Source organism: Talpa occidentalis, unplaced genomic scaffold, assembly GCF_014898055.3.
Source record: "Talpa occidentalis isolate TD23 unplaced genomic scaffold, MPIMG_talOcc4v2.1 talOcc4.11, whole genome shotgun sequence".
In the NCBI taxonomy this organism is placed as follows: Eukaryota; Metazoa; Chordata; class Mammalia; order Eulipotyphla; family Talpidae; genus Talpa; species Talpa occidentalis.
The window spans coordinates 31,591,201-31,612,220 of NW_023601104.1; the positions used below are offsets into that span (position 1 = coordinate 31,591,201).

Below are 21,020 nucleotides of genomic sequence, written 5' to 3' on the forward strand. Positions count from 1 at the left end.
CTTGGAATCTCTTTTCCATACTTTTAGGTTAGGTTGGGAAAAGAGTTTACAGGTAATGGACGTTCTCTGAATTTTAATTATCTTTTACTTTATGAGCTCCCCAAGGCCATGGATCACTGACTGTGCCTCTGTGAATCAGTGGAGACTGTTACTTGACTTATCAGGTTCAATTACCTTTCTCTTTTGTGGATGCATCTTTGGAGAAGGGCTATTAAGGCTCTACCAGGGTGGCTACAAAGAGGTCACCTGAAGTCTAAAATCACCATTAAAAAAAACTCATCAACCTTCCCCCACCTGCCGCCACCCCCCACTTTATCTTTTAACTCTCATATATCCAGAGTCTTTATCCAAGGATTCAGCCTTTGCCACAGATGATCCAGAGTCTGGTATCCATATGTCACTGGGCTTGTTTCTGTGAGGTCCTCATTTCATCCTGCCGCCTCTTGTTTCTTTTCAGCTCCTCTGTCCTTATGTTCTTCCTGGTCCCTCATCCCTCCATCTTGCCTTCATTCCTCCCCACACCCTCAGGGAATGCAATTGCTTTTAATATTGGCCAAAACCAAACTAAAAGGTACTGGGGAGAGGATAGCAGAAGGGAGTGATACTCCCGTTGCTTCCTCTATCTGGAGTCTTGCCAGCTCATCAGGCTGGCGTCAGTCTTGGCTTGTTGAAAGAATTTAGAACTTCTGAGTTAAACCCCTGTGTGCATGTTCTTGTCATTTGTTGGATTCTGTCTCCCCTAGTGGTGAAGGCCTAGGGACAGGGCATGTGTCCTTTTTACTTAATAAACAAATGCAGAACAACTCATTTCATCCAAACCCCTTGCTTCAGATGGGTAGAAAATGCTCAAAAAGTTAGGTTAAAATCATATGCTATGGGGCCTCCCCGGTGGCGCAGTGGTTGAGCGCTGGGTTGTGAGGCTGCCCGCAGCCTCTGTATTGCCGGTTCGATCCCCGGCTGCTCCCCGGCCACCGCAGGAGGGTCCCACATGGCACGCAGACCTCTCCTGCCGCCCACTGCTCCCCTCAGCAGTGTACCTCTGCTCCCCGCTCTGGTGAATTCTCTCACCCTCCCGCGCTTCTGACTGTACCCAGTGCTTGTATGTATAAATCAATCAATCAATCAATCAATCAATCAATAAATCTTTTAAAAAAAATCATATGCTATGGGGGCGGGGGAATCAGGGGACTCTGAATAATGATTATTTCTAGGGTAGAAGATATCAGAAAATCCTTTTTTCCACAATGTTTTTCATAAACCTCCTTGTTTGTTTTTGAAGAAGGAGGCTTTACCTATCCTCTGTGATAGAGGCTGAACAGATGGGGGTCTCATACCTCTGTATCTTGGGAAGCCTGGGAGCTTAGACTACAGCCTGACCCACCAGGTGCCGGGCTTAAGGTCTGGAGAAGATCTTGGACAGTAGACAGGGACTGGGTCTGTGATGTGAACATTTGAGGTTGCTGCTGGAAAGAGGAAGAGGAACCAATGGAACCTCCTAGGGCTCCAGGAGCAGGGCAGTATTCCAAGAGGGGACGAGCTCATAAGAACAAGACACCTAGAAGCAGAGGTGAGTGGGTGAGTGGGAAAGGAGGATGTTTTCGATGCAGGGATGAGCCCAATCCCGCACAGTTAGAGGCAGGACAGCCTGAACCCAGAGGTTGACATGGCAGTGTGCTAGGTAAGAAGTCAGAGAGGTGAGGGGCGACAGTGAAGGCCTTGGACAGGCCGGCTGACCGGCTTTAACTGTACTCTAAGGCAGACGGGAGCCACTGCGGCTGTGGCCGGCCTGCTGGAGGAGTGCTGGTTGCTGTGTGGAGGAGGAGGATACTAGGGACAGAAACAGGAGGGATGGAGATTGTGGAAAGCACAGAAGGGATCTTGACAGTTGGAGGACAATGTCTCCATCTGACCTTATCTGACATGGCGTCCTGTCTGCCCCCGGAGAAGAGCTGATTTGGCTGGGGCTGCAGGGAGGAGCACGTCCAGGTCTGGTGGCTCTGGCCACTGTTCTGGAGTTGAGGGCTTCAGTGTGGTTGGGTCACCACGCACCCTCTTGTCCTGTTTTCCAGATCACTGGAGGTGCCGTGTGCTTCCAGGACAGATGTGGTCCAAGCAGGGAACAGCCCCTCAGGGCTTCCCTCTGCTCCTCTCCCATCCCATCCCCCATGGCTCTCTGCAGCCTTCTGGCAGTGTTGTTCCCTAGGGTGAGTGGGGGAAGCTGGGGCTGACAGCCAGGCATGGAAAGCATGTTATGTAAGTTTGAAAAAAAGGAGGCTTGCTTGCCACGTGAGTAGAAATCAGATACAAGGACAGTCACAGAGCCATGCAGTCACTCCTGAGCACCAGCTGCAGCCCAGAGACAAGTGTCTGAGCCAGGAGAGGAAGGAGGCCCAGGCCTGGGGAGGGGCTGCTTTCTGTCAGGGCGTGAAGGGGGCGTCTGGTGTTTCTAACTGCTGATGCTGGAGGACAACCTGGGAAACAATCATTCGCTGTGCTCCTTTAATATGGGGTGCTATCTCACTGCCCACATGTCACTACTGATCCTGGTTGCGAGAGCTGCGATTGTTATTTACTGATAAGCTCAGGGACTTGCTCGAGGCTGATTACAGTGCAGTGGCAGGGCCAGGATTCTTGTCTCTTTAGCCAGTGCCACTCTTGGCTTTAAGACAAGGCCTAACAGGTCATTCCTAAACAGGCCATGGGAGCGTTTGAAGGTGAGGGAACTCAGGGTTTCATGGTCCAGTGATGGGGTAAATGTTGTGGCATTTGGTGGAGAGAGGCTCATGTTTGAGTGTATCCCTTGTGCTCCCAAGCCAGACCCCAGCATGCACTGTCACACACCTGGCTCTGGCCTCTTACTCACCGTCATTTTCCACATGCTGCATACTGACCTCCAGGAGTCAGGCTTCTGTCCTCTGAGAAAGGCTAAGGGATTATGGGAACTTGCACCAGTGGACCTGGGTAGGAAGTGTTTGTTGGCATCTGCTGAGGTAAGAAACAAAAGAAAAGGTTAGTCCCTGATCTCCTGAAGTTTATAATCTCCCATGTACTTGAAATAATTCTCCAAGCAGTCCATGATGCCCTCACTACATCTCAGCAGCTGTTCCAGGGTCATCTCTGCACAGAGGCCCCCACCTTGTCGCCCTGTCACAGCTGTGCTCTTACATGGTTTTGTTATTTATATTTTCTTCATGGCACTTGAGACCACCTGACATTACATAATGTTTTGTCAGCTTGTTTTTGTCTCTTCACACTAAAATGTAAGCTTCGTGACAGGGAGAACTTGGTCGGTTTGCTTGTTGTTGTCTCCCTAGAACCTGCATAGTACTATAGAACCTCCCTAGAACCTACATAGTAGGTGCTCAGTGAACACTAGGTGAATGAGCAAAACCATCGTGTTTTGTTGTGTAATTTGGCAGCAGGGGATGGGAAGAGGACAGACCCAGGCATTAGAGGGTCTGAGTTCTGCTTTTAGCTTTACCTAGCTTTTACCATGTGACCTCAGACAAGTCCCTAGATCCATTGCACCTTAGAGTTTTCATCTCCACTACGAAGGGGAGGAACCAGATACTTTCTAGGGCTACTCCTAATGCCTGTGTTCTGAAAGTCTGAGTAGGAGACGTTGAGATGACTGAGGGGCTGGCAAGTTCTCATATCCTGTGACATGATGAGGGCCAGGTCTCAGAAAGGCCATACCAGTGATTCTGAGGGTGAACTGTGTAGTCAGTGAGTTTAGATCCATATATTCACAAGAATTTTCTAGTACCTACTGTGTACCAGGTATTGTCCTGGAATTACATTGGTGGGGGTACACAACTGACATCCTAATCTTTGAGGAGATGATAAATAACTAGCTGATGTGGCTAGCGAGAGGCCAGGGGTAACTTGGGGCTGTGGTGGGGGTGGGACAAGGGAAGGATTTACTGGGATATGAGAGGGTGATTATTTTTTTCAATTTACCCTTGGCAAGATAAATAGAATCTGGTAGACTCTGTTTAAGAATAAATAAATGCATTTATATATGAGCATATTGAAGGGGAAGATAATAAATGTTAATAGTTGTTCTGGTAAGTTGGAATTATGGGGATTTTTTTTTCTCCTAATTCTCAGGATATTCCACATAGTGTTTATATTCTGTCAAATATTACTGTGACAGTTTGTGATGTTATCCCTGGTGTGTTCTGCTCTTGAGTGGTCTCATTGTTCCCTGATGTCTGCCTGCAAAGCCCTGGCCTGGGGACCTTTAACCAATCCCAGCCTCAGATTTCCACCTGTAACTGACAATATCAGGCCCCAGGCCCTGACCTGTCCACTTTACAGGGCAGTTGTTTGGAGCAGAGGAGACAGTGCAATAAAAGTTTACCTCTCTCTGCAAAGGGAATAGCCAGGGGACTTGTATTGGTGGTGATAGCCGGGGCAGAAAGTGGGGCAGGTCCGAGTGCAGGGAATGGGCATGGGGCTGGTACTGGCAGCACTGCCTTGATGTTGCAGCTTTCAGGTCTCCCTAGTTGCCCGCAGTGAGGATGGAGGGGATGGGAGTGGAGAGGTCTTTGACTAACTGGTGTAAGCAATTAGGGCAATAAAGTCAGTGAAGAGAATCATAGCTCCCAGCCCCTACCACATGTATTCCTAAAACCCACATGGCTTTGTGCCTGGTACTGAGGTCAAAAACAAGCATTTCGCTCTTATTCCTTCCCTTTTTAGTCTTTGGTCTGTAGTCTTAGCAAGCATACAGGTCTTATTATTTGTACTTTTCTTCCTCCTTCATGATCCAACCATAGATTTTGTGTCTTGCTAGTAGGGGGCAGTAGAAACAATAGTCTGAAATTTTGATTGTTCATAACTGACTCCTTCCCATAGGTCATCTGACCAAGTCTGGATACTCAAGCCTGGAAATCCGTTGACTTTCTGTCCCATTTCCATAGCAGCTTGTCATTTCCTCTCCTGAAAATCCTTCCTTGACCCTGAACAAGGGGGAATAAGAGGCCCTTGTGTCAGGTGTTTGCAAGTCAGGGGCTGGCTCTGTAGAGGGGCCAGTGGCCAGGGACTCATGGTCAGACTGGCCTGACTGGAGCGCTGACCCTTCACTGCCTGCTTGCATCAATCCTCTATTTCTGTTTTCTTTCCCATGCAGATGTCAAGCCCTCCAACATCCTAGTGAACTCTCGTGGGGAGATCAAGCTCTGTGACTTTGGGGTCAGTGGGCAGCTGATTGACTCCATGGCCAACTCCTTCGTGGGCACAAGGTCCTACATGTCGGTATGAATGACAGATTCCTTTTCTCCAGCTTCTTTCCCAGTCAGGGATAGAGGCCAAATGGATGCCTTCCTCTGGGAACCAGAGTCTCATGCTGGGTGGTGGAGGTAGGGGAGAAAGAACTGAGAGATGAGGCATTGTGGTCCCTGAGGAGATGGCAGTCTCGCGGGGAGATTGGTTTCTGCTTTTCACAGGCCCTGGAGCCTAATTGGTATCCTAGGGCCTTGAGTCATTAGAAGAGATTGCACAGATCCAGCTGCTGCTGTACTTGGACATCCCCAGAGCTTGGCTTCTGTTCTGAAGAGATCATGTGTTCAGTTACTCCCGGACATTACCTGATTTTCTTCAGATTCTTCAGTCAGACATGACTCCACCCCAGTTGGTCTTACCTGTTCCTTTTCCATTAGCAGTATGTGGCACCACTATTTCCTTGCTTTCCTAAGGTGGAAACCCAAGCATCAGCCTCTAGGGGTAAAGACCCATCCTTTCAGCATCTAGCAACCCCCAATTCCCGAGTCTATTCAGAATTGTTTCCCTAGTCCGGCCTCTTTGCTTCCCTCTCACTGCATGCCTCCCAGTTACCTACCCCTGCCTCTCACCACTGTACACCCACCTGTCCCCTGGCTCGAGTCTGCTCTAGTTCAGCTGAGGAGGTCAGCAGTCTTCGCTCTTGCTCCCAACTCCACTGGCTCCTGTAGCCACCAGATCCCTGGGTGTGGCTGTCTCCTGCCCCAGTGTGTTCTCTCTCCTGCCCCTTGGGGCAGGGCCAGGGACAAGGCCACGGGCATTTCTGTTGTCCCTAGGATCTGGCCTGGTGCCTGCATGTGGTAGGTGCTCGAAATGCTTGGTGGGTGGGTGAATGTCTGTTGACTGAATCGGTGGGTAACCAGATAGCATGTTCCTGAGAAGGGTTTGGGAAGGGGGAAATGTGACTGGCTGAGTGCTGAATGGTGCAGGGGCGAGGAGCTGCAGTGAGTGGGAGCACTTTGGAGGTGGAAGCATGGGCGGTGGGAGCCAGCACGAAGGGCTGGGTATGTGCACACCAGTGTTTCATGTATTTTCTTCAAACATTTTCATATCCTTAAATGATCTCACTTGATCTCTGTGGTTGTCCAGGGCAATGAAGGTTATTATTTGGGCACAGAGATGAGGGAATCTAGATTCAGGGAGGTTGGCTTAACCTTGCGGAGCCAGGATCGAAAGCCTGGTCTCCCTGCCAGTCATTCTCCCTCTGCACAGCATGCTCTCATCTGCCTCTCGAGCAAAATTTGGCAGCTGTTCTGGCTTCCCTGTGTGGAAGTTCATGCCCACATCCTCATTTCTTCTTGCCCCACACCCCCACTGCGATTCCACTGTCAACATCCCTCACCCTGTGCTGACCCACCACCCCCACCCCTCCATTCCAGTAACTTACGTCATTAAGAAACAAGAAACCTGGTCTCACTCATAGCAGGAATCTAGAAAACTTAAATAAGGGACCAGGAAAAAGAATAACTATAAGAAAGAAAATATCAAAATCAATAAACAACTATGAACCAGAGACACTCTATGGGGGTTGGGGGGCAGGGAAAGGAGGGATTGCAGTCGAAATAAGGGGGCTGTAATTGTATGGGGAATATAAAAATAAAATATAAATAATAAATAAATAAATAAAATTTGTAAAAAAAAAAAGAAAGAAAGAAACATGAAACCCATGGGCCCTCCAGCTTGCACCTTCGGTCACTCAACTGACATCTCAAGTTCAAAATCAATTAACAGGCACCAGGATTTATTGATCCATGGTTTAGTGGCTTGGGGTTTTTGTGGTTATGTGGTCAGCTCCAAAATAGTCCAGTGTGGGAGGTAGTGAAAAATCCTAGGGGAGAAATTAATTTTATTGTCTAAATAAATGTATGAAAATTAGAATAAAGAGTTTTTTGGTAGAGTTCTTGAAATAACGTGCTACTTCAAATATCACTTGATAAGAATACTTTTATATAGCACTCTGTGCTTTTTCTTGTTGACTCTTCACATCAATACCTCCTATTTTTACACATTGTGTTATGTGTAAAATAGATTTTGATTTGATCTTCTAACAACTCTAGTCAGTGGAGTTGTTTGTTGTTATTGTTACCATCATTGGCAGCCCCATTTTTCAGATGAGGAAATGCAGATTCTTGGTCAAGTAGCTTCTAAGTCCCAGAGCTGGGACTTGAACTGGGTCTCCTGACCCCAGACCTTTGCCTTTCTTATCATTCCACATCATCCCTGTACAGTTAGTGAGTCAGTGGCAGTGCAGTCCTTTAACTCAGCTTTCATGACTCTCTAGGCCAGTGTTTTTTCTGCCCACTGCATACCTCATTCATGACCTGTGTTCTAGCAGCTGTACATTTCAGAGGAGTCTTACCTGCTGGGCTTTGAACAGGCTTCCCCACTCATGCCATACTGTGTCCAGGCCAGGCAGTCTGCTGTTATTTCAGGGCAGGTTACAGGGGACATGGATGAGGAGGGGTCAGAGTCACTGGAGTCAGCTAGGATTTGATGAACACAGTGATTGGGGGTAAGCTGGAGGCAAAATTCAAGAGATTAGTGTAGGTCCTAAAACAGGAAGTGAGCTCTCAAGAGGAAGGGGCAGAAGATTGAATACATCAGCATGTAGGGTAATCCACTCTGTACCAGTGCAGGACAGCCTCAAAGGGATGGGAAGTTCTGAGACCTGCCTTTGTGCATCCGTGGGGCCTCGCCCATCCTCTTCTGCATGGGCCCAGATTAGCTCACAGGCAATCATAACTGTCTCTCTCTCCTGCAGCCAGAACGACTCCAGGGGACACATTACTCGGTGCAGTCTGACATCTGGAGCATGGGGCTCTCGCTGGTTGAGATGGCGGTTGGGAGGTATCCCATCCCTCCTCCGGATGCCAAGGAGCTGGAGCTGATGTTTGGGTGCCAGGTTGAAGGAGATGCAGCTGAGACACCGCCAAGGCCGAGGACCCCTGGGAGGCCCCTCAGCTGTGAGTGGCCTGATGTGGTCTTAACTTGGACTGTGGGGACCCCTTATAGTCAGAGGGCTGATTCTCTGTACATTCCCCCAAGACTGATTCCGTCTCTGGATGCCAGGCTGGGGCCAGGGGGAAGCAGAGCAAGGATCTCTGGGTGTAGGAAATTGTTAGTAGCAACAACTTCCTACCATTTGTTGAGTGGCTATTATGTTCCCAGCACTTCATATGCAGTCTCTTTTTAAAAGCTGTGACATTCTTTTTGGGGGTATTTTTAAAAATTGAGACAAAATTCACATAACATAAAACACACACTTTAAAGTATACAATTCAATGGTTATTTGCGTATTTCTCCATGTTCTACAACCATCATGTCATTCTAGAACATTTCCAGAACATTTGCCATCACTCCAAAAAGAAGCCTCATCTCCATTAGCAATCACTCCCAACTCCCCCCATCCTACCCTCTGGCAACCACTCATCTGTCTCTCTGGATTTGCCTGCAATTTCTGATTTTAATAGCAACTGTGTGTGAGCCCTATTATAATTTCCACTTTATATATTTATTTAAAGAATTAAATTCAGGGCCTCCCCTAGTGGCGCATGTGGTTGAGTGACGTGCTGTGAAGCTGTCCGTAGCCTCTGCAGTGCCAGTTCGATCCCGGCCGGCCAGTGAGGGTCCCACATGGTGAGGCAGGTCTCTCCTGTCTCGCCCGCTGCTCCCCTCAGCAGTGTATTTCATCAGTCTCCCTGTTCTGTTCCCCACTCTGTCTCTGGTGAATCCTCTTGTCCTCCCGCACATCTGGTCTGTACCCCGGTTCTTGTATAAATGAATAAATAAATCTTAAAAAAAAGTTAAATTCATATTTAATCACTACAGGCATCATGCCCACCTCCCTACCTCACCCCTCTCCTGTGCCCCTGCCCAGGCAGCAGCAGGGATGGCGCACGGGCTGGGGCACATGCCCCCAGTAGTGAGGATGGCGTCCTAACTGTGTTAATCTCCATTTTAGATATGAGGAAACTGAGGCACAGAGTACTTGATTTGCCATGTCCACACACACTTGTGAGTGGTCAAGTCGGACCCCAAGGTAGTGCACACTTGTAGCACCGCCTGCTGCTCTGGATGGGAATCCTGGGAAGTAAATATGCAGCTACTCTAAAGAGCCTGGCCCAGCCATCATCTTCTCATGTAGTTGCTGCCAGGATGTTCCTGTCTAACCAGGGAGATGTGGGTCCCACGTAGGAGAGGGCCTGGATAAAGAGGAGCAGAGGATTCTGGTGGCAGTCCCTGGGGCTGGCCTGTAACTCTGGGGTATGACAGAAACCCAAGTTTGGGGATATTAATTTCTTTAGTTCTTATTTCCTTTGTTCTCCCAAGATAGGGAGGAATGACGGATGCAATCATTGTCCATCTCTACTTTCAAAACTGAGAACTAGGCTTAGCAGTCAACTGATTTATCCAAAGTCACAAGCCTGCATGTGGTAGAGCCCAGATTCTCACCCTGGCTGGATGACTCTGTAGGCTCTGCTGATACCGTCTATATTCAGGGTTTATTGTAGCTATTCTGTTTATTATCCACAACCCTGTTCTGGTTCCCAGATCTATACCCAACCCCTCGCCTTATATTGGCAAGTAGCTTCCTGATTCTGAGGTGTTTTTTTGTTTTTCTTTTTATACAATCTATAGCTTATGGAATGGACAGTCGACCTCCCATGGCAATTTTTGAGTTGTTGGATTACATAGTCAATGAGGTAAGTATTGTATGGCTTCCTTGACATTGGAATTAACTTGCTCCACTTGAGCATCCCCGGTGGTGCAGCGGGTTGAACGCAGCACTGTGAAGCTGTCTGCAGTCTTTGCAGTGCCAGTTCGATTCCTGGCTGGCCAGGGAGATTCCCACATGGTGTAGCAGACCTCTCCTGTCATGCCCGCTGCTCCCCTCAGCAGTGTATTTCAGTCCATCTACCTGTTCTGCTCCCCACTCTGTCTCTGGTGAATCCTCTCACCCCCCCACACCTCTGGCCTGTACCCCAGCTCTTGTATAAAAATAAATAAATCTTTAAAAATTTGTTTTTAAAAAATAATAATTTGTTCCACTTAAGAAAACACTCAGTTGGTTTAACTGGGCTCCTGTGAGTTGTACCCAGCTCAGTATGAGCTGCCTAGGCCCCAGGATTCTGGTTTGTGTATCATGCTCTTGGAGTTAACTGGTTAGAGGTTGCAGTAGTGCCCTCCCCAGGGGACTCCATGTAGCTCCAGGTCTCTCCTCAGATACAGGAGACTCATTTACCCAGCATTTCTTATGCACTTACTAAAAGCACTGTGGAGTGATGGTTGGGGCAAAGTGGGGACCCAAAGGTGGAAAAAGCCCCAAGTCTTGGTATCTCTTTGCAAAGGGAGGCAGGGCAAATGCATGTGTAACTGCAGGAAAGGGTTTTCTTTGGTACTATTAAAAATGAGTGTAGAAACAGAGATGGAAAATATTCACCATAAATTGTTGCATGCAAAAAAACAGGTCACAAAGTACTATGGACACTAAGATCAGTTCTTTAAAAAAAAAAAAAAAATCTTTGGGGCCTCCCTGGTGGCATAAGGGGTTGTCTCAGCACTATAAAGCAATCCATAGCTACTGCACCAAGGGTTCTATCCCCGGCAGGGAGCTACCCACATGGCGCAGCAGACCTCTCCTGTCACACCCACTGCTCTCCTCAGCAATGTATTTCAGTCCTTCTGCCTGTTCTGTTCCCTGCTCTGTGTCTGGTGAGTCCTCTCACCCCCCTACACCTCTGGCCTATACCCTAGCTCTTGTATGCATAAATAAAATAAACCTTTAGGGCCTCCCTGGTTGTGCAGCTATTAAGCACCAAGATGCGAAGCTGTCTGCAGCATCTGCAGCACCAGTTCGATTCCCCACCAGCCAGGGAGATTCCCACATTGCGGGGCGGACCTCTCCTGCCTCGCCTGCTGCTCCCCTCAGCAGTGTCCTCGGTCCGTCTGCCTGTTCTGCTCAACCCTCTCTATTGAATTCTCTCACCCTGCCGTGCTTCTGACCTGACCCCAGTTCTTGTATAAATGAATAAATCAATCTTAAAAAAATAAAAAATAATAAAATAATATAGTTGACCTTTAAAAACAATCTTTGTGTGCATACATGTGCATGTAAATTCTGGAAAGTGATGCACAGTGGTTATCTCTGATTGATGGAATTACAGGTGACTCAAGCTAGCTTTTTGCTTATTATTGTTGGCTGAATTTATTTTTTTCATTTTTATTATTTTTTAAAGATTTATTTATTTATTTATACAAGCACTGGGTACAGTCAGAAGCGCGGGAGGGTGAGAAAATTCACCAGAGCCAGAGCGGGGAGCAGAGCAGGCAGAAAGACCGAAGTACACTGCTGAGGGGAGCAGCGGGCGGCAGGAGAGGTCTGCGCGCCATGCGGGACCCTCCTTTGGTGGCCGGGGATCGAACCGGCGCTACAGAGGCTGTGGGCAGCTTCGCAACCCAGCGCTCAACCGCTGTGCCACTGGGGAGGCCCTGTTGGCTGAACTTAATAGAGAACCCAAAAGGTGCAAAGAAGACCCCCTTATCCATTATAAACTCTCCCTTGACTGCTTCCATCCCCTACTCAGGACTGGCTTGGCTTCTGGAGGCCAAGCTGTCAGTTTCCTCTCCTTGAACACTGTCTTCATCCCCCTCAGCAGTAGGGGCAGTCTTGCAGATGGCTCTAAGAGCTAGGTTCTAGTCCTTGACCTTGGATCAGGCTTATTCACCTGTGGTTCAGATCAGATCTTTCCCACATCTTTAGGAGAAGAGGGCTTGGCTGTGCTCTGAGTAGTGTCAGTGTTTCATTTTTACTCTTGAATAACCTGTTGATTTGGGCTACACATCAGAGCAGTGACATTCTGGGCAGTGACTGGGAGCCACTGCTTACAAGGAAGCTGCACACGGCCCTCAGACAGGCCACGTGAGGTGGACTGACATTTTCTGGGGCTATATAGAGCAGAAGCCAGGTGTTCCCGGGCACTGCTATGTGTAGGCCCTTGTGCTCTCCATCACCCATCCTGGGAAAACGAGAGCTGTTGTCAGTGTTCTTGTGCTGATACGTCTCATTCCTTGTGGGATTGTGCAGGTGACATTCTTCCAGACCCACACCTCTACCCGTTGTTTTATTACTCTTTCTTTGCTCCTTCATGGCTCAGAAAAGCAAGATACACTTTATATTTATTATTTTTTTATTAAATAATTTATTTTAAGTATTTAATATATTAAAATGTATTTGTATTTTAATATACACAATATAATCTTTTTTTTTACCCTCTGACTTTCATAGGTGATGGCAGGGCTGCCTAAGGTTTTGTACACTCTTCTGGCTGTTGCTAGTAATTGCTGGCTCCAACATTTACAGCTGGAGCTGTCAGACCTGGAAGGCTCCAGAGGCCATTTGGCCCAAACGTCTTCCTTTTGTACAAGGGTAAATTGAGGCTCAGGAAGGAAGAGTGGTTTGTTTCATCACTAGACGAATGGTAACACACTGACTTTGCTCTACTTCTGTGGTTTGTGAGACCACTGGTTCTACCAGGTGACCAGGTGGGCAGCTACTAGCCTCCCACCCCTACTCTGACTGGATATGGGCAGCACTGTCCAGAAGTGGGGATGGAGAGGGAAGAGGAGATGGACAAAGGAACCAGGCATTTCTTATATCTTGATGTTTATTTACAGCCTCCTCCAAAACTGCCCAGTGGAGTATTCAGTCTGGAATTTCAAGATTTTGTGAATAAATGGTGAGTTGGCTCCTTGTTCTCAGGCAGAGCACTCTGATTTGTCAGACTCCCCTTCCCTCTGATCACCCTTTGGCTGCTGCCCTTCTTCATATCCTAGGACTTAGGTGACAGAAATAAGTATAGCAGTGACAAAACAGCTACTGCTTTTGGCACTTACTTGCTCCACAGAGATTGACTTACTGTTTCCTGACCTCAGTTTAATACAGCAAGCTTTCATTAACCTGTTGGCACAACAGTGTGCTAAGAACAGGAATAAGGTTCAGCCACTCCTTAGAGCCTAGAGAGTAAGGAGGGCAGGAATGCAAACCTAAGTAATTTGAATTAGAACCAATGCCAGGCAATAACTTATCTTTCTTCCTTTAAGCTTAATAAAAAACCCTGCAGAGAGAGCAGATTTGAAGCAACTCATGGTAAGTCCTTTTCAGATACTGTGCTAACTTTTATGCATTTGCTCTCCCCTCAGTCATCCACCCAGTGCTTTCTGAACTCACTCTGTGTTCTGCCTTGACCATGGTCTACTGACCCTGGGGCTGCAGCACATCAAAATGAGCCTCCTTGGTTCTGTCCGTGTGAAGCTGGGAGAGCCTGCAGTCTGAAGGAGCCCAGGACTTTCAAGAAAGGGCCAGCCAACTCCTTATGTGGACAGGGCCTTTTCCTAACACGGAATAGCTCACCTTCCATCCAGCACCCTCCCAAAGTCACACTCATCTCTTGTTGAGCTGTAGGGCAAGGGAAGGGGAGGGGAAGCGAGATTGTAAATACTTGAGCTACAAGCCCAGGTAGTGACAGGCACTTTCAAGTCCCTCAGTTCCTCTGACAATCCTGTGTGCTACCAAAGCAAACGCTACTACCCGCCCCCAATTTCATGGCAAAAGCAGGCCCAGGGAAGTGAGCAAATTGCCCAAGGCTCACAGCTGGTGAAATGGGCAGAGCCAGACAGAGTGGGCTTTCAGGCAGCTGCCGGCCCTTGTGGCTTAAAGGCAGGCTCTGGACTCTCCTTCCAAGTGCAATGTAAGTTTGACTCTCTTGAATTTTCCTTTTTTTTTTTTTTTAACACCACTTCCTCTCTCCCTGTTACCTTGCTCACAGGTTCATGCTTTTATCAAGAGATCTGATGCTGAGGAAGTGGATTTTGCAGGTTGGCTCTGCTCCACCATCGGCCTTAACCAGCCCAGCACACCAACTCATGCGGCTGGTGTCTAAGTGTTTGGGGAGCAGCAAACAGCAAGTCTCCTGCCCGTGGCGTGCCATGTTGCTTTTGGACCTCCTTCCCAAGCCTGTCTCTGTTCAGACGTGAATTTCACCTACGACAAAGGATGAAGAACACAGCATGTGCCAAAATTCTACTCGTGTCATTTTAAATATTGCTGTCTTTATTCTATTTACTATTGTTCTCCCCCTAAGTGGATTGGCTTTGTGCTTGGGGCTATTTTGTGTACTGTCAATGATCTGAACACACACATTTCAACTGTAAACCTTTGGTGATCGTGGGTAGTCATTCTCACTGAAAATTGCACTGCTCTTCCTTCACCATGACTGGCTGGCCGCCTGTATTTTTGGGATTCTTTGACACTTGGTGGTACTTCATGTTTACTGGGTGTACCTTCTCTTTGATTAAGAAGGAGACTCGTAAGACCCTTCACAGGCGGTGCATGTGAAGCATGCTATGCTGCTATGAAAATGAGCATCAGAAAGCATATCATGTTTTTATTTTGCTTTTGGTGTAGAATCTAGCCGTATCCATCAAAATCTAGCCAGAGCCCTTCACTGCCATTCTAGCTGGGGCTTCACCAGTCTGTCTACCGTGATGATTTGTAGACTCCTGGTTATATTTCTTATTTATTTTTAAATATACTGTGTGGGAAATTTAGTGGTATTTGTCTCTTTAAGTTTGGCTAGTATTTCTAAAATGGTGGAGTTACTTTGATTTATAAATGGATCAGGCATTAAAATTTATGAGATTTCTCTTTCCCCACATCCAAGTACTGATGCTATTGTAAACAACGTGTGTATAGTGCCTAAAAATTGTACGAAAATCCTTTTAACCATTTTAATCCAAATGTTTAACAAATCTCTTATTCTAATAAATATACTATCAAGTTAAAAAGATGAAAGGTATTTCTAGTTTTGTGGTGGGATTTTCAGAGTCTCTAATACTCAAGAAATCAAATGTGATTATTGTGAGGGGAAAGTAAAGATGGGAAGGTGGCTGGAAGGTGGAAAAATCACATTGGGGACAAAGGACTACTTCAGTGGACTCACGGAGCATTCTGAAAATTCCAATCTTTATCCAAGTCTCCTTACCACACGCTGTTACCTTGAACTTCCAGCCACCTTCCTGTGGACAGTGACTAGATCCCATCTATTCCTTCCATCTCCTTATATGGAGGAAAAAGTAGTAGGTGGAGTGGGCGTGGAAAGCATGCCCACAGGAACATCTTGCAGAGTCCAGCTGTGCCTGCTGGCTTTTGCACATCTACCTTGTGGTCAGTCTGTGCTGCCTGCTCCCCTGAGCAGCAGTTCTCCCTCATGGGCATCATTTATACTTAACTACACCTTCTTGGAGAGGAGGTGCAGGCTTGGTCATGTCTGTAAGGTGGTAATGAAGTCACAGAAAACCACCACATTCCAACTGGAATGGTGCCTTTTCCTTCTCTGAACAGTGGTTTTTGGAACCTGAAATTTGTATTAGGCTATCTGGTTGGCACCTCTTCCCTCCTCTTCCTTTCAGAGAGGTCACAGAAAATCAACACATATATATTTAAAAATTAGGGGGCTTCCCTGGTGGCACAAGGGGTTAAGTGTCATAGTTAAGCACTATGAAGCTATCCTCAGCCACTGCAGCATGAGTTTGATCCCTGGCCAGGGAGCTGACCCACATGGCACAGCAGCCCTCTCCTGTCTCACCGGCTGCTCCCTCAGCAGTGTATTTCAGTAGATCTGCCTCTTCTGCTCTCCACTCTATTTCTGGTTAATCCTCTCACACCATCCCCCCCCCCCCCACACACACACACCTCTGGCCTGCACCCCAGCTCTTGTATGCATAAATAAATCTTAAAAAAAAATTAAAGGCCTGTTTAGTTTTCAAATAAAAAACAAAACTTGGGCAAATGTCCAGAGCAGGTAGTTTCACTCTGGCTCGACCAGAGGTTGGGGCACAGCCAGGACTTTACAAAGCAGTTAGTGTTTACACTGCTGCCTCAGCTAGCCAACTATTTTTTCTTACTGCCAGGTTTAACATGTTCTAAGTCACCAGTCTAATTTATGTTTTCAACATAAAAACATTCAGGCCAAATTTTAAGATTCCCACATCTTTCTCAAAACCTGTCTCTTTATAATAGAGAGAAAGCTACCACAACTGAGAATGTCTCATTGAAACATGCAAAACACATCTTAGGAGGAAGAAATGATATAACCTAGAGTCTAAAACCTGAATGTGAATGCTTTTGTGCTCAGTGTCTTCGGGAGGGTGTTTTAAATTTCTATTCACATCCAAAGGCGTTACATATTGAGAGTCATAAGATTTTTCCCAGTAATTTTTACCAAGGATGATTGAGTTCTCAAGAATGATGTTCCCTAAATCAGTTTTGTTGTGTTTTCCATCCCCCATGCCAAATTCCATCCTCAAATGTCCTCTTACTGAGACACCAATAATAGTTGGATTTCTAAATGATATCTCATTAGCACCTCACAATAACCTGTGAAACTGCTAGAGCAGATATGAATAAGCCCTCGTTTTACAGATGGGAAAGTGAGAGTTGCAAAGAGGTGAGAAAAGGCAAGCAACCAGTTAATAGTAGAACTAGAATTAATAGCCAATTATTTCTGGCTTTTAAAAACCCAAGCTCATATTTTAAATTAGACCCTCCAAATGTATACCTTGACACTGTTCACTGCAAAACTCCTCACATTGTTTTCCAAGAAACATGCTCATTTAAACTTCTGCTCCTTCCTGTAAGAATAGCTCAAAATAACTTTATGAAATGTTGATTAACAAATATATCCATGTTCTCTTCTGGAACAGTTACATAAGGTCTGCTTGAGGAGGTTCTTTGTGTTTTGGTTCCCTGTTGCTTGGGCAGGGCAAATTACTTTTATGAAATTAGCAACTACTTAACTGTATATTCAGGAAAAAAGGGACAGTATGCAGAAATGAATTCAAACTTCAAATACCAAGTTTTACCAACTCATATTCTGTAATTGTCATCACTTTTATTATAAAATTCAAAACTCTCCCAAGCATAGTTTCTCTTTAGTGGTACACTTCTCTTAAGTTCAGAAATGGGTTTTTAACCATCCTGCTCTAGTTTTCCCCAGAGGAGAAAAATCCTTTCTCTGCTGCTGCCTGAAAAACCAGCAAGCTGTGTGATAGCTATTTATAATTTACTTCTAAGCATATTTTCCCATATGATGTCTCAACCTAGAAGTGCTAACAGCCACACAAAAAGTAGTCTACAGGGGACAGTATATTTTGACGTCAGTGAGCGGTGACACCGTGCGCTCTCAAATGACTCTGTCCTTGTCATTTTTTCCTGACTGGCCATGCCCTGTGCACTAGGGTTCACTGGCATGTATATAGCTCTTAACTGGTTTTCTTAGAAGAGGCACTGTTGATTGGAAGGGCTTGTATTTAAATTCTGCTCTCTTTGGCAAATGCTAGACTTTCTCAATAGCATTTCAAAAGTATTTTCTATTTTGAACACAATTACTGAATCTGAGCAGAATAAAGACAGAGCATCACCATATTAGTCAGCGCTAAGACACAGCATGTTTTCTTTCTGATGTCACTGATATGTGTTAAAGCATTCTGAAAACTGAGTTACTGATGAAACCATTTTTACAACTACACATCCTCCTCAAGTTCATTCTTCCATTTAAAGCCATAGGCCCCATGGCAAGAAGAACTCTTTAAAGAGATAAAGTTGTTGAGACTTAGAAGTGTAATTTATAAAACTAACCCTGGCTCTTTGCCCCCTTCAGGAATCTGATTCTTCTTCTTCTTCCTCCTCTTCTGGCACATGGCTCCTTGTGCTCAACTCCAGTGCAGTTTGGTTGATTGATGCTTCATTGTCTACATGCACCAGCGCCTGCTTCAGCCAAAGACATTATGGATTAGTAGAAAGGACATTGGCTCAAAATAGCAACTTCCTAAAAATGTTTTAAAATTAGATCTCAATTGCATATTCATCCCCAACATTGATCTTTTTTTTTTTTTTTTAAATAGAGGCATGTTTTATTTATTTGTTTGTTTGTTTGTTTTGTTTATACATGCACTGGGTACAGTCAGAAGCACGGGAGGGTGAGAGAATTCACCAGAGCCAGAGCGGGGATCAGAGCAGGCAGAAGGACCGAAGTACACTGCTGAGGGGAGCAGCGGGCGGCAGGAGAGGTCTGCGCGCCATGTGGGACCCCCCTCTGGTGGCCGGGGAGCAGCCGGGGATCGAACCGGCGCCGCAGGGGCCGCGGGCAGCTTCGCAACCCAGCGCTCAACCGCTGCGCCACCGGGGAGGCCCCCCAACATTGATCTTCAAGAGGTATGGCCACTTAACTATTTCTCCAAATTCTACCCTAACTTCCCTACCTCCATCTCCAAAATGAAAGGAGAAAGAAATGCTCTAGATCTGGTAGAATGCTACCTGATTTATCAACGTAGTTTCTGACATAAGAATTATCCTGGCTTAGAAATGCTACTTTCAAATGGCTTAACACAAATCTGGGGAAAGAAATACTCAATACGGTATATTGATAAAGAACATAAACTTACAGATTTACCTAGGACATTTGGTGAGGAGGATATGATGTGGGCCAGAACTCATTTTTTAGCATTATGTTTTGTAGTTGAAGCTACACTTATTTTCAAATCCCAAGTTTACTTATTCAAAAAGAGCAAGAGTTCTGACATGTCCCAGCAAGGATCTCCATTCTCTGCCTGGATTCACTGCAGTAAGTAGAGGGCATGGATGACTAAAATGGTGAAGACAATATAATGGTATGTAATTCATAAATTAACCAAAGTACTACCTGGTAGAAAGGTGATCTGTTCCCTGTCTAAAGCAGTAATGTAGAATAGCCAGTTCATTAAACTACAAAATTCATAATCACACTTCCCAGAGTCCTTTGGGCTTGATGTGATTTATAAGTTTTGACCTCCAAGCACCACGAGAGAAAAGTGGCCTTCACATTCTCACCCTAAACCCATATTTTTTTTTATTTTTAAGATTTATTTATTTATGCATACAAGAGCTGGGGTGCAGGCCAGAGGTGTGTGTGGTGGTGAGAAGATTAACCAGAAATAGAGTGGAGAGCAGAATAGGCAGATCTACTGAAAAACACTTGAGGGGAGCAGCGGGCGAGACAGGAGAGGTCTGCTGCGCCATGTGGATAGCTCCCTGGCCAGCAGGGACTGAACTCGTGCTGCAGTGTCTGCGGAAAGCTTCATAGTGCTGACACTGAAACCCTTGCACCAGCAGGGTGGCCCCCCAAAACCCACACTTGATTAAGCTTACATCATGTGACTGTTCAGGTGGCAGTTGAGAAGACACCATCTCATCTCCTCTTGCAGAACTAATCATTGATTGGAGGGCCATTTCTTCAACCTAGAAAAGGAGCATTGAGGACACTTTCCTTACTATTTCTCTGGGCTGCTGATGTGGGTAAAATTTACTGAGCATGCTGGAAAAGGTTGGTATTATAGAGGAAGTGAAAATGGTGTAATCTCTGTGGCTCGAGGGAAGCACGGAGCTCTTAACTTTTAAGGAAATGAGCAAAGAAAGTCTCTAGTCCCTTCCCTTAGGAGGTGTTCCAGCCGAACCAAGGCTTCCCACTCTCCAAAGCTTCACAGTTTAAGGACGAAAACAGTGCACCATTAAAAAAAAAAAAACAGGTATCTGATGGCACAGTGAGTTGATTTCCTATTCCTGAGCTTGGCTATCCAGTAATGAATTGAAAATAAAGGTATTAAGTATGGGAAATGTGTTTCCTGTAGCATAAAGGAATCTAGGCTTTGGAATTCACACACACACACACACACACACACAGTGTGTATTGGAAGTGTCATGATGTAAGCACATAAGTGAGGGTCTCATTACAACCTTCCTGAGGGAAAGTGCTTATTACTTTGATGTCCCAATTGTACACTTCTCATTTTGGGAAGAGTTTTCATAGCTCTGATCTCATTGGGAAATGAGAGTGAATAACGCAAAGGCTGGGAAATGGCCCTGGTGGGTCTAAATCTCGATGTCTCTTCAAGACTGTGTTTTAACAGCTCCCGAAAAAAAGGTTACTGGGAACTCGACTCTGCTACAAGTCTGCAATCTCAGAGCCTCAAACCCTTTCTTCCTACAACGGGAGGATCTGTGAGTGTTCTAGATTTGCTGTAACAGCGCTGTTTCAAACTCAATACAAGCTAGTAAACAGGCTCATAAATGCCGCAAGAGAAAGAGGTCGGAGGGCAGGTTAAATCGCACTTGCTCCGCGAGTCGTCTGTGGCCATCTATTTACCGGGCTGAGAATGGGCGTGTGCTCATCAAACGTACGGCTTGCTGGGTCTCGGGCCTCTACATGCAGGATCAAGATGCTGAGGGGGAGAGGCTCATAATCTCAAATCAAGTCCCCCGGATGCCTGGGCCAGGCGAGCTTGTAATGGAAGGGTTAGACCGCAGGCAGGGTAAAGAGCCGGCGGGGGTCGGCGTAGACCCAGGCGGCCCGGGCGCGGGGAAGCGGGACCGCGGCAGGTTGCAGGGGCGCGTGGGGGCCGCTGCGTCACCTTGAGACGGTTTAGCTGGTCGTGAAGGGCCGCCTTTAATCTGAGCAACGTTTCCTCCTCCTTGCGCAGCTCCTGAAGCCGGCTCAACATCTCGCCTGCTCTGGTCCGCCACGCTCCGCACTGCGGCGCGACCGGCGCTCGGTGATGACGCCACCGCCCTCCTCCCCGGAAGCGGCGCGGCGGCCGGTTGGTTGGGGAGGTGCGGAGAACGAGTTTCCGGTCCGCGTCAGCCCTTA

The 21,020-nt window shown here is 46.6% G+C and overlaps 2 protein-coding genes across 8 annotated transcripts in view; one reads left to right on the forward strand and one right to left on the reverse strand.

Moving 5' to 3' along the window:
• The window catches only part of MAP2K1 (mitogen-activated protein kinase kinase 1), a 77,920-nt gene extending 62,794 nt beyond the window's left edge, over positions 1 to 15,126 (forward strand). For all 3 annotated transcript variants that reach the window (XM_037502762.1, XM_054688234.1, XM_037502761.2), the window contains 6 exons: positions 5,135 to 5,259; positions 8,045 to 8,246; positions 9,922 to 9,986; positions 12,958 to 13,019; positions 13,384 to 13,429; positions 14,109 to 15,126. In XM_037502762.1, coding sequence (XP_037358659.1) covers positions 5,135 to 5,259; positions 8,045 to 8,246; positions 9,922 to 9,986; positions 12,958 to 13,019; positions 13,384 to 13,429; positions 14,109 to 14,222 — 614 coding nt within the window. In that variant the 3' untranslated portion in view covers positions 14,223 to 15,126. The remainder of the gene's footprint in view (positions 1 to 5,134; positions 5,260 to 8,044; positions 8,247 to 9,921; positions 9,987 to 12,957; positions 13,020 to 13,383; positions 13,430 to 14,108) is intronic.
• SNAPC5 (small nuclear RNA activating complex polypeptide 5) lies at positions 2,864 to 20,946 on the reverse strand. 5 transcript variants are annotated; one of them, XM_037502766.2, is made up of 4 exons: positions 20,785 to 20,946; positions 19,526 to 19,615; positions 17,978 to 18,109; positions 2,864 to 2,985 (listed from the first exon to the last, which is right to left on the reverse strand). In XM_037502766.2, exons 1-3 carry the CDS (start codon positions 20,872 to 20,874, stop codon positions 17,996 to 17,998), a joined length of 294 nt encoding a protein of 97 aa, XP_037358663.1. In that variant the 5' UTR covers positions 20,875 to 20,946; the 3' UTR covers positions 2,864 to 2,985; positions 17,978 to 17,995. The 5 variants fall into 5 exon arrangements, with proteins under 5 accessions (XP_037358663.1, XP_037358661.1, XP_037358660.1 ...); XM_037502764.2 differs by lacking the exon at positions 2,864 to 2,985 and adding an exon at positions 7,747 to 7,766; XM_037502763.2 differs by lacking the exon at positions 2,864 to 2,985 and adding an exon at positions 12,528 to 14,323.
• Between the last annotated feature and the right edge of the window lie 74 nt (positions 20,947 to 21,020).

Excerpts from the sequence above, each read along its gene's own strand:
- SNAPC5 (XM_037502766.2), bottom strand. The coding sequence starts at position 20,874 with ATGTTGAGCCGGCTTCAGGAGCTGCGCAAGGAGGAGGAAACGTTGCTC. Across the intron at positions 19,616-20,784 it reads ACCAGCTAAACCGTCTCAAG|GTTGAAGAAATGGCCCTCCA; the intron begins GTGACGCAGCGG and ends CTCCTTTTCTAG. Across the intron at positions 18,110-19,525 it reads CACCTGAACAGTCACATGAT|CAGGCGCTGGTGCATGTAGA; the intron begins GTAAGCTTAATC and ends CTTTGGCTGAAG.